Source organism: Nyctereutes procyonoides, unplaced genomic scaffold, assembly GCF_905146905.1.
Source record: "Nyctereutes procyonoides isolate TBG_1078 unplaced genomic scaffold, NYPRO_anot_genome, whole genome shotgun sequence".
Classification (NCBI taxonomy): Eukaryota; Metazoa; Chordata; class Mammalia; order Carnivora; family Canidae; genus Nyctereutes; species Nyctereutes procyonoides.
In genome coordinates this window covers 36739548-36752498 of record NW_026575140.1, presented here as the reverse complement: position 1 = coordinate 36752498, position 12951 = coordinate 36739548, and the positions used below count along the sequence as shown (strand labels likewise).

The 12951-nt window shown below is 36.6% G+C and overlaps 1 protein-coding gene across 3 annotated transcripts in view; it reads right to left on the bottom strand.

The window, feature by feature from the left end:
• Window positions 1–12951, bottom strand: part of PRKAA2 (protein kinase AMP-activated catalytic subunit alpha 2) — a 74940-nt gene that overhangs the window by 24135 nt on the left and 37854 nt on the right. For all 3 annotated transcript variants that reach the window (XM_055305849.1, XM_055305848.1, XM_055305847.1), the window contains exons 3-6: window positions 5472–5565; window positions 4204–4348; window positions 2062–2149; window positions 460–684 (exon numbers count right to left, since the gene is read on the bottom strand). In XM_055305849.1, coding sequence (XP_055161824.1) covers window positions 460–684; window positions 2062–2149; window positions 4204–4348; window positions 5472–5531 — 518 coding nt within the window. In that variant the 5' untranslated portion in view covers window positions 5532–5565. The remainder of the gene's footprint in view (window positions 1–459; window positions 685–2061; window positions 2150–4203; window positions 4349–5471; window positions 5566–12951) is intronic.

The window sequence follows — 12951 nt, the reverse complement described above, 5'->3', positions numbered from 1 at the left end:
CAGAAGTGATTTCACAAAGGAGATGATATGTAAACAGAATTTTAAAGGATGAATGAAAATCTATCAGGTCAAAAAAAGTAGAAATGGCATCAGAGGCAATAATTTAAATTAGAACATGAAGGCATGAAATATATGTTATGTTTGAGGAATGAGGAAAAGCTCAGTGTAGCTAAAGCACTGAGAGACCAGAAGTGTGGGGAGTGCAAGAGTGAGACCTCAGGAGGAGGAAATGGAGCCTCATTCGGAAGGGCCTTAGAGGACTTGCTACCTAAACTAAAAAGTTTGGGAGACAATCTGAAATATTTAAAAGATGAGTGACATGATCAGGTTTGTGTAAAAAGGAAAGCAAAAGTCCTACACAGTAAGTATTACAGAGTCTAACATAAAGCAGGCATTCAGTTAGTGGTATTATTATTAATACTGTAAAATGTACATAACAGTAACAAGAATCATCATCACCTTATATCTTTGATAGTTGCTCGTTTCAGGGGGTCAACTTGCAGCATGTGCATCAAGAGAGTGGCAACAGAACGATTGAGATATTCTGGGATATAAAAAACACCCCCTCGGATCTTCTTAAATAACGTAGGTACATGCTCATCATCAAAAGGGAGGGTGCCACAAAGAAGGGCATACAAAATAACACCGCAGCTCCAGATATCAACTTCAGGACCTGCATACAATCTAAGAAACAAGATGACAACACAAACCTGAAATGCAAGTGCCACTTCTTCTCATCCACATATAACCTGTTTCTATATACACATGGTAGAGAATCGGTGTATACTGATTTGCAAGCCTTTAATAAAGTCCATGGCCACACCCCAACACTCAAGACTTGTTCTCCACAGAGAATTTGTTTCTGCAATTGCTACTCAAGTTTTCCTAGACAAAAGTATTTTATTTGTCACAAATTCACTGAACTTACTAATTGACTAAAAAAATATAAAACTTACAATGGTTGATTTTTTTATGGAAACGTCAAAGTAAATGACTATAAACTTGAAAAAACAATACTATAACGTTTAGACAATCTTTTTACCACAAAACTACAAGAAAGAAAATGCATAAATATAATTTTTATGCCTTAAATGCCTATTTCAAAGAGTATTTCAAACATTACAGTGCCTAACTAGTACTAGAGCAATCTCTTTGAAAGTATTTGTCTTGTATCACATTATCCTGAGTATGACTTTCATTTTAATCACTTGTTAGGTTAGCTCATGGGACTAAGATTAGCTTTGTTCCACATGACCTATGCCTTGAATATTATTCCTTTTTTCTCTCACCTTTCTGCAGTTTTAAAATGCCCCTGGTACCCCACTGACAAACTCAAACTTTGGTCTCAGATAACAAAGTGAATCTCTACAATTCCAATTAAAAGAATATAATCCATTTCAAAAAAAATTGCTGTCTATCATTTATATCATTTGCTTGTACTTGTCCAAAACTCCTATACCTGCTCATTGCAATAATGCCTTTTCTTCATTTTCTCTCAGAAAATTGTTAATTTTCTAAATCAGACACTGGTCACTGAAAAGCTCCTGTTTACCACTGCAATCTTTATAAACATTTTTTAAATATACCGGTAAGTTCCAACCTCTACTTATACAATTAATTACATGAAAAGACAATACTATCTCTGAAAAACCTCATTGTTCAAAAGACAAATCAAAGTAATACTCTATATAGTACTTTATAAAAGAATATGTAAATTATTATTTAAGGACTGTGTCTGGTAAGTAAATGATGACACTAGCTTGAATTTAACAAATGCTTTCTTATTTGTACTTTTCCAAAATGAAAAAAAAATCAAGATTGGTTTCAGTACATTTTTTTTTAATGGAAGAACTCCTTAAATATACATAACAAAATCTAAACCAAATGTTTAAAAAATTGTTTAATATAACTATTCTCTCTTCAACAATGGAAAAATTAAAGGGACAATTTGTTCCTATTGTGTTAACAATCTCATTCTCTGAACAGAATATATTTTAATTAAATGTAATTAGACTGAATAAAAGATTATAAACAGCTTACTCTGCATGAATCTATTATTACCTGCCCGAGATGACTTCTGGTGCTGCATAATTTGGAGATCCACAACTAGTTCTCAGAAATTCACCATCTGACATCATATTAGACAAACCTGAAAATGAGAGCAATATTTACTTTGTGCTAGATGTTTTAAAAAGTAGATATAGATAAATGCATGGAAAAAAAAGTCAATTCCTCAAAGTTCTAAATATATTATTTTATAATTATTTTTAAAGAGCAGTAGAAAGCACCTGAGACTAGAAAAAGACCATTTCAGAGTGCTTACATCCTGACCTGACAAAAAAAGATATAACACATCATGTATTATTGGAATTAAATCTCTTTTCTAAATAAAAATGTTAATTCACTTGGGGCCCATGGGTGTCGGTTGAGCATCCAACTCTTGGTTTCAGTGTAGGTCATGATCTTGGGGTTGTGGGACTGAGTCCCATGTTGGGCTCCATGTGGAGTCTGCTTGGGATTCTCTCTCTCTCTCCTTCTCCCTCTGCCCTTCCCCTCCCTTATGCTCTAAAATAATCTTTTTTTTAAAATGTTGATTCACTTGATATATATGAGGTTATTCTAAATTATATGAAGTTTTCCAAACATAAAAGCATCAATATATTATTTACCCATTCCTACAGCTGAAAGAATGAAGTAGAGACCATTACTTTTTATCCTATGCTTTCAAACCCTTTAAAAAAAAAAAATCCCTCGGATGCCTGGGTGGCTCAGGGGTTGAGCACCTGCCTTTGGCCCAGGGCATGATCCTGGAGTCCCAGGATCAAGTCCCACATCGGGCTCCCTGCATGGAGCCTGCTTCTCTCTTTCCCTATGTCTCTGCCCCCGCCCCCCTCTCCTGCCTATGCCTCTCTCTCTCTCATGAGTAAATGAATAAAATCTTTTTAAAAAATCTCTAAGTAGAAATCAGAAAGGCTCCAGTTTATAAAGATTTCCAAAAGTGGGATGCCAGGGTGGCTCAGTGGTTAAGCGTCTGCCTTTGGCTCAGGTGGATCCTGGAGACCCGGGATCGAGTCCCACATCAGGCTCCCCACATGGAGCCTGCTTCTCCCCCTGCCTGTGTCTCTGCCTCTATCTGTGTGTCTCTCATGAATAAATAAAATCTTAAAAAAATAAAAATAAAAATAAAAGATTTCCAAAAGTTTTTAATTTGGAAAGCTTTAATTCAACATAGAAAAAATAATCTGCAGAACCAAAATTCTAGTTAAACTACCATACTAGGGAGTTTTGCGATTTAGAGAAGGAAGAGAAATATAGTTTTTAAAGTCAAGGTATAGACAAAAACTTTAAATAAGCAATGCTGAACTCTGGCACCTTTCCATGGCTCTTTCTTTTTTTTTTTTTTAAGATTTATTCATTTATTCATAGAGACACAGCTAGAGAGAGAGGCAGAGACACAGGCAGAGGGAGAAGCAGGCTCCATGCAGGGAGCCCAACGTGGGACTTGATCCCAGGTCTCCAGGATCACGCCCTGGGCTGCAGGTGGCGCTAAACCGCTGCGCCACCGGGGCTGCCCTATGGCTCTTTCTATAATCTCTCACTTCCTAATCCTTCTGCCAAACATCCTACTATGGTACTCTTTCCAGGGATATTTACTCTAGAAAGTGTTAGGTGCATTAAATTTACATTTTGTTTTTTGTTTGTTTTACTCCTGACAAAAACTCCTATTCTTTTTAGCAAACGATTAGATTTTACCCTGAAATCCACCAACACTCACCCTTGACCAAGTCAAAAAGACTGTACGTCTTCAAAACTGCATGCAAATTTTCATGTACCTCTCTTTAAAGCATTCATCAAGGAAAGTGCCCATATTTTCATTAGATTTTTAAAGGAGTTTGTAATCTCCACAAAAAAAAAAAAAAAAAAAAAAAAAAAAGTTAAGTTTTCCTTCAGGAGGAAATGCAGAGTAAATAGATTTACCTAGAATCTGGCCCGCTAAACTTCTCTAGAGGAATGTGCATTTTAAACAATGTGTTTAAATGAATAGAACAAGAACAAGCTAACATGGAGACTGTGCCACTAATCCCTTTTCATGGTACAGGATTTATAAAGTTGAAACTGCAAGTTCATGGTTCTTTAACAGTTGCTACTGACCCACTTGAAAAGGCAACTCGTACATTTCTGAACAATCATGGAGTTACATACCAAAATCAGCTATCTTGGCATTCATGTGAGCATCCAACAACACATTCTCTGGTTTCAGGTCTCGATGAACCACCATATGCCTATGACAGTAATCCACAGCTGACAGAATCTGCTGAAAGAGTCGCCTTGCTTCCACCTCTTCAACCTAGCACATATAAAAGAAGCTACACTAAGAATATTTGGGACATAGAGCAAGAGTTTTAGTTTCACAACAGCCCAAATGTAACTGAGCAAGCTAATTAGAATTAGGTTAGAATCCTCAACAAATCAGATAAACAAACCAAAAACTTGCATTAGAGCTCAACATGTCAATCAACAAGGCTCTTCTTTGCTGCTAATCAATTAGATTTAATTTTCAATTAATATTACTCACTGTGCACAATGTTTTAAGCAATCAACAAGTAAAACATAATGTAAGAACTTATGTGAAAGTGCTACAAAATGGAAATCACTGAAGCTTCAACATAATGTTATGGAACAGATTTTTCACTCTGAAAATCACTGACATCATGTTGGCAATTAAGTGGGACACGTTCCCTAAAATCAGTATTTTGAAAGGTGTATTTTTTTTTTTTTTTAGGTGTTATTTACTTGAAGGCAGCCCAGGTGGCTCAGCAGTTTAGCACCACCTTTGGCCCAGGGTGTGATCCTGGAGACCAGGGATCGAGTCCCGCATCGGGCTCCCTGCATGGGGCCTGCTCTCCCTTTGCCTGTGTCTCTGCCTCTTTCTCTCTGTGTGTCTCTCATGAAAAAATAAATAAAATCTTAAAAAAAAAAAAAAAAAGATTTTATTTACTTGAGAGACAGAGCAAGAAAGCAGGAGCAAAGGGAGTAGCAGAGGGAGAAGGAGAAACAGTCTCCCAACTGAGCAACAAACCTGATGCAGGGCTCCATGCTGGGACCCCAGGATTATTACCTGAGCTAAAAGCAGATGCTTAACTGAATGAGCCATGGAGGTACCCCAAAATGTGTATTTCTTTTTAAGGTTTTATTTTTAAGCAATCTCTACAACACTTAAAGCGGGGCTCAAACTTATAACCCCAAGATCAAGGGTCACATGCTTCACAACTGAACCTAACAGATACCCCTCAAAAGGTATATTTTTAAAGAAAGAAACTATGTCTAATATTCTGTATCTTTAGTTGGGCTTCATTACAGAAACAACTCTGACTTCGAAGATAACTTTGTGGTTTGCTATTTCCTACTATCCTTTTGTTTTGTTTTTAGCTTAGGGTCTTACTGTGTGTACTAGACAGCAAGTTACTCACCCGTCCATGTTTACAGATGTAGTCAAATAATTCACCACCAGACACATATTCCATAACCATAAAAAAATCTGTTGGAGTGCTGATCACCTGGTATCTTTTTTGTAAATGAAAAAGATTTAAAAAGTTAGTTTAAAAAAAATCAAGCTAGTATATTATGGCTACAATTTTATATTCCAACATTTTACAGTATTTTAAGATGGCAACAAATTATGTTATCAAAACAATCACAGAGCTATAAAGATAGCTTTACAAAATTCTCTGCTTTCTGAGGCTTATGGACTTTTCAGATTCTCCCTTTCATGTCGACAAATTCTTTGAAATTCTTCATTCTTCAAGAACTAAGGATTCATTTCTCCATTTAAACAATTTTTTTACACTCTATGGAAATCAGGTATCATATTTAAATACAAGTTAAAAATATTGTTAATGTTAAATGATACCACAAGAGATATAATCAGCAAAATGCAGAAAGTGGACAAATGACATTTTCTTCACAAATATAATGTGAGAAAAGGAAAGGTGAACTATAGATTAATAGTAAATCAAGAGACATACTGATCTATTATAATGTAGAGATTTGCTCTGAATTTTTTAAAAGATTTATTTATTATACAGAGAGAGAGAGGGAGAGTGCATGTGCTCTGGAAGGAGAGGCAGAGGGAGAGGGGACAAGAAAATCTCAAGCAGATTCCATGCTAAGCAAGAGCCCAACAGGGGGCTTGCTCTCATGACCTAGAGATCATGATCTGAGGGAAAACCAAGAGTTGGACGCTTAATCAACTGAGCCATCCAGGTGCCCCAAGACTTATTTTGATTCTGACTCCAACAAACCAACTTTAGAAACCATTTACAGGGCAGCCCGGGGGGCTCAGTGGTTTAGCACCACCTTCAACCCAGGGCCTGATCCTGGAGACCAGGGATTGAGTCCCATGTCAGGCTCCCTGCATGGAGCCTGCTTCTCTCTCTGCCTGTGTCTCTGCCTCTCTTTCTTTCTCTCTCTCTGTCTCTCTCTCTCTCTCTCTCCCTCATGATTAAATAAAATCTTTTAAAAAAATTATTAAAGTCTAAATACTGACTGGATAGTTGACAATATTATTAATTACTTTAAATTTTTTAGGGGTGATAATGAAATGTGCTTGTGTTCTAAAATTTAAAAAGAGTCTATATACTATTTAGGGGGACATCTGGGTGGCTCAGTTAAGCGTCTGCCTTCAGCTCAGGTCATGATCTCAGAGACCTGGGATCAGATCCCCTTCATGCTCCCAGCTCCCCCTGGGATCAGATCCCCATCATGCTCCCAGCTCCCCATCATGCTCCCAGCTCAGTGAAGAGCCCGCTTCATCCTCTCCTCCTCACTATTTCTGTTGCTGTTTCTCATAAATAAATAAATAAATAAATAAATAAATAAATAAATAAATAAATAAATAAATAAAATCTTTAAAAAAATAGTTTAAAAAAAAACATAAAATTTGGGACAGGAGAAGTGGGAAGAAGCAGATAAACAATACACTAGCAACTGCTGAAGCCAAACAACAGATTCATGAGGCCTCATCACTTGACTTTCATATACATTAAAAACATTACATAACGGGGCATCTGGGTGGCACAGTTAGGTGACGTGACCAATACCCGGTTTCAGCCCAGGTCATAATTTCAGGGTCCTGAGATGGAGTCCCACATCAGGTTCCATGCTCAGTGTGGAGTCTGCTTAAGACTATACTCTCTCTCCTTCTGCCCGCCCCCTTGTGCTCTCTCTCATTCTCTCTCTCAAATAAATAAATCTTAAAAAAAGAAAATTCCATCGTAAAAAATTAAGCAGATGGATAGATGAATGTGTGTTTATTTTTTTAATCTACCTCTAGGCACTCAAAGCTGAGGCCATTAAAAAATAAGAATCTTAGTTCTATTTGAAAAAGAAATAGAAAAAAAGAAAAATTTTTTCTTAAAAGACAGCTTCACCCCACATACCCAATTTGACCAAAGTTCTGAAAACAAGTTAAATACAATTATTAATGTTTTAACTGGAGGTTACATTTAACACACATAAATGAACAAGTGACTTCTCAAAATAGTTTGTTTATAAAGAATTATCTATAATCTGGTTGATTGTAAGCAATATCTAACTTACACTGAGTCACTACTTAAGGACACGAAGTATAGCTGTGCAGTTTTTACATGGCTTACAGACACGCAGTGAAGGCACAGGGGAGCTGAAAAGCGGCACAGATGCCACCTGTTAGAAAGCATCATAAGCAGGAGGCCCTTCTGGTTAATCAGTCTACCCAGAAGAGGTACCTTTTATTAATGTGCAAAAAAGCAAGTATGTGCTACATGGTGGTTCTGGTTATTATTAAAGAGAAAAGAAAAAATGGCCAGGTTGTTGGTGATATAACTACATACTATACATTTTAAAAAAAGATACATCATGCATATATACTTGAAAAAAGTAAAATATTAAAGCTATAGTATGAAAATGATTATAGAGTTCCAGGAGATAGATTTCTAATAGCAATCTTTAGTCTTTGGGGTGAAAAATGACAAGGTAACCCACGTTATATAAAATAAACTAATATAACTGAGGAATAACGTTGAAATTACTTCAGATGAACTATAAAAAGGGAATTTCACCTGAGAACTCCAGAAGAAATGATTCTATAAAAGCAATCTTACCAGGCACTAAACTCTAATAGAAAAAATGAATAGTACAAAGCTGGAGCACCTATTGCCTCAATGTAGGCTAATCTGATTTGTTAACAGAATTCTCCATTACTTTTCTGCTGTGTTACATCTTTGGGGCATAGGAGAAAAAGTGATGAAATTCTAATAAATTTAGCTGCTGATTCTTCCAAGTATATCACAGGTCTTAAGTGGATATTGTTAGATTGAACTATTTCATGAAACCTCTAACTCCACAGTGGCCACTGTCCACATCAAAGGCCAATCTAGAGCAATGAAAACCACAACCACTGAGCACTTACAGTGTGCTATTTATTTACTCTTTGTTGAAAACCTAATGTACTGCACTTGGTAAGATCAACAGCTCCTGTTTCTACTGGTGGAGCCTACAGTCTATTAAGGAAAACACACATTAGACAAGTATTCTTTTCAAAGCATGAGTCTGTTTCTTTAGTAGTCTCCTAATTGAAAATCTTCAGGGGTTTCCCACTGCTCTTAGGTCCTGAGTGAATCAGGCCCCCACCTGTGTCTATTGTCTCCTCTTTGACTCTCACCATTGCAGTGCACTATTTCTTTCTTTCATTCATTCATTCGTTGTGCTGCACTTCCATCTGCCACAGCATCTTTGTATAAGCAGTTTCTGCTAATCTGAATCTCATACCTGACCTGTACTCAGCCCTTTAGCTCCTAGTCATCCTTTCTAGCTCCCCATAAAGGTCACTCCCTAAGTCCAGGTCAGTCCTTTTTGCTTGTCCCTTAGCTTCAGAGCATGTGCCTCAGTTTGTGATTATACAATGATTGAGTGTACACCTAACAGAGTATCTGTAACAAAGTAGGCATCTGATATAAATTACCGCTCTTAAATAATGTGAACAGGGGATCCCTGGGTGGCTCAGCAGTTTAGCGCCTGTCTTCAGTCCAGGGCATGATCCTGGAGTCCCGGGATCGAGTCCCATGTCAGGCTCCCTGCATGGAGCCTGCTTCTTCCTCTGCCTGTGTCTCTGCCTCTCTGTCTCTCATGAATAAATAAATTAAATCTTTAAAAAAAATAATAATGTGAACAGCTTGGAGCCAAAACATAATAATTTGAAACAGAAATTATGGCAGTATTACAACAAAAATTCAAAGACTAAAATTTCAATTAAACCGAATGAGGCTAAGAAAAAGTAAACACGATTTTTAAAAGAAAAAAATCCTTAAGAAAGAGCTTTATATTGGGACTTAGGGAAAAAAGCCAATTCCAGGATTATGTTCTTAAGTCTAGCCAAGAAAGCCAAATAATAATAATAATCACATTGAAGCATTATAAGAAATTCAATCATGGAATTCATACATTTCTTAATACAACAGAAAAGTAATGTGCTTTAGGAAAACTTTTCAGAAAAAAGTATTCCTAATTAAGCAAAAAAAAAAAAAAAAAAAAAAAAAAGTTAATATCCACAAAAACTTCAAGCATTCTCCAGCTAAGTTATATGCATCTTTAGGCAATATTCATTTAAATAGCATATAGAACTCAGGAAAAAATCTTTCCAAAGTTAGACAAAAATTAATATTCATGAGTATAATTTTTTGATGCTTATATCTATAGAGATTTTTAATCCTATCTATATAGCTACATATACAGAATAATATTTTTATTTAGAAATCCATTATCAAAGAAATGTAGTCATTATCCTTGGTTCATGGCACCTGTCCTTACTGGTCTTTGAGTGGCTTATTTTTATTTAATTACTATTTTTAACACTATAATAAGCACCTACAAACCCATCACCCAAAAAGCCTAGGACTTCAGTAATACCTTCCCATCTAACTCCAGAGTCATCTTCCACTTCCCACCATTTCCCCTCAGCCAAATTAGCAATCATTCTGAATCCTACTCCTGCATCTCCTGCTTTCTCTTTTATACATATATGTGTGCATCCCACTGTCTTCATGGCTAAAACTTCATATTCTTATGCATATTTTTATTTTAATTGCTCTTAGCTTTAGAAAAAGATATCAGCAGTCTTTTAAAAAAAGGGGTGGGAGCACCTGGGTGGCTCAGTGGTTGAGCCTCTGCCTTTGGCTCAGGGCATGATCCCAGGGTACTGGAATTGAGTCCTGCATCAGGCTCCCAGTAGGGAGCCTGCTTCTCCCTCTGCCTGTGTCTCTGCCTCTCTCTCTCTCTGAGTCTCTCATGAATATATAAATAAAAATCTTTTCTTAAAAGGGGGGTATCTGGTGGGGTGCCTGGGTGGCTCAGTTAGTTAAGCATCTGACTGGATTTCAGCTCAGGTTATGATCTCAGGGTCCTGGGATAGAGTCCATGTTGGGCTCACCCCTTCCATCAAGGAATCTGCTTAAGGATTCTTTCTCTCCCTCTCCTCTGTGCCTCCTCCTACATGCACACCCTCTCTCTTTCTCCAAAATAAATAAACCTTTAAAAAAATAAAAAAATAAAAATAAAAAAGAGTATCAGGCTACTTGTAGTATTTTGGGGCCTGTTTTATTGAGATTGATCCACATTGTTGTGTTTGCTAGTTATCTGATGTGACCATTGTATAATATTTCATTGTATTTATTGATCTACTCTCCTGTTAATGGAGAGGCTATTTATTCATTGAGTTGATCACTAGAGGTTGTCTTCTCAATTTTGCTATTATAAATAACGCTGTTGTAAACATTCTTGTACATGGCAAGATTTTCTCTTTGATATACACCTGTGAATGGAACTGCTGAGTCATACAGTTCACGTGAATGTCTGATTATAAGAGATAATGCCAACTATTTTCCAAAATGATTTTGGCAATGCTAAATCTTTAGAAAGTTTGTGGATTCATAAATTCTTCAACTCCTGCAAACACCAAACACGTTTCTCATGAAATGCTCACTCTTATCTTTTTGCCTATTTTTGTTAGGTTGATCATGCTATATTTATGCATGGATATACAGAATAAATCAATATCTTCTCTAACATTCTAGAATATAAGATTATTAATATGCCTTGGTTATCAGCTTGATAAAATTGTATGTTTATAATCAATTCACACTGAATTTGGCTTTCATTTTTTTGTAAATAGATCTGTATCTCTAAAACATAACAGTTAAAAAATGGATGTGCATATACTCATGCAATACTATCATCATGCCAAAATTTGACAAATCATGAATATCATCAAATATCCAATCAGGTTTCCTGATCAATTTATAATGCTTTTTTGGTTTTAATATTTTGGTTAAATTAGGGTTCAATTATAATCCATACATTGCAATTGATTGATATATCTCTTATCTTTCTTTTAATTTATAGGCTGCTCTTCTATTTCTGTTTTTTTTTTTTTCTTGCTTTGTTTCGTTGAAGAAGTTGGTTGGCTTGTCCTGCAGAAGATTCCATGGTCTCATTTGGCTGATCCAGCTTTTATGGCAACATAATGCACAATTTATAGCACCCTGTTAGATCTGGAGATTAGATCAGATTTCATTTTGATTTTTATTTTCCTTTGAAAGACTAGATGGTGCTGCACACCTCCAGGTAAAGGCATATAATCTCTTTTTTGAAAAATTAGTAGCCATTGCTGATCAGATCCTCGATTTATTAATTCATGAGGAAATTTTAAAACTTGGCCAATTTGCATAGTCTAATAATATATCAGGATCTAAAGGAAATCCTCACTCAAAACCTCCTTCCTCAAAAACTCCACACAGTCTCTAAAGTGCAGCCCATCAGATTACACACCCAATACCTTTTTTTTTGTTAAAGTCGTCGATCTAACTCTGCCCACTCCCTCTCATTCCAACTTAATGTCTCCCCCTCCCCCACTTTGTACATAATATCCACATGGATGATCTGTCGAATACATGGTGTCTTAATTTCCTTGACTTCCTCCGCTTGCACCACACAGCCACTCACTCCATGGTAATATACTATCAAAAACTAACTCTTCCAATTATGCACTGGATTCCTTCCCCAGACCTACTAAAGGATTTGGTTTCTACAATTAGCTCCTCTTTCTCCCATATCAGTCTCTCCATCTTGACCAAATCATCCCCTTTTGTGTACATTCTAGAATATCTTACATCTTAAAAAACAAACCCTGTTTAGACCCACATTCCCTCTCATTACCACTCCTATTTTTCTCTCCTTGCCTTTAAATAAAATTCCTGAATTGTGTATTGCTACTAACTCTGCCTCTTTTTTTTTAAGATTTTATTTATTTAGTCATGAGAGACATAGAGAGAGGTAGAGACATAGGCAGAGGGAGAAGCAGGCTCCCTGCAGGGAGCCTGATGTGGAACTCAATCCCAGGACCCCGGATCACACCCCGAGCCAAAGGCAAATGCTCAAGTACTGAGCCACCCAGGCGTCCTTCTCTTTCATCTCAAATTCTCTCCTAAGTCCCTCAAAACAAGATTTTGCCTTCATCATTACAATAAACTGGTCCTTTCCAAAGACACCAGCAACCTCTCACCTTGCCAAACCTAACGGATCAATTCTCAGTCACATCTTACTCAATATTCAGCAGAATAAGGGACAGTTAATAATCTCTCTTCAAGTATGTTCTTCACTTGGCTTCAAGTGAATATCCTCCTGGTTTTCCTCTAACCTCATAACTATTCATTTTCATTCTCCTTTGCTGGTTCCTCTTCATCTTGGACATATTAACATCATAGTGCCCTATAGATCAATCCTTGGATTTCTTGCTTACCTTTACTCACATCCTTGGTGATTTCATTCAGTCTTGGGACTTTAAATATCTTAACTACCATCTATTTGCTGATGACTTCCAAATGTCTACCTAACACCTGTCCCCTTAACTTTGGAGTC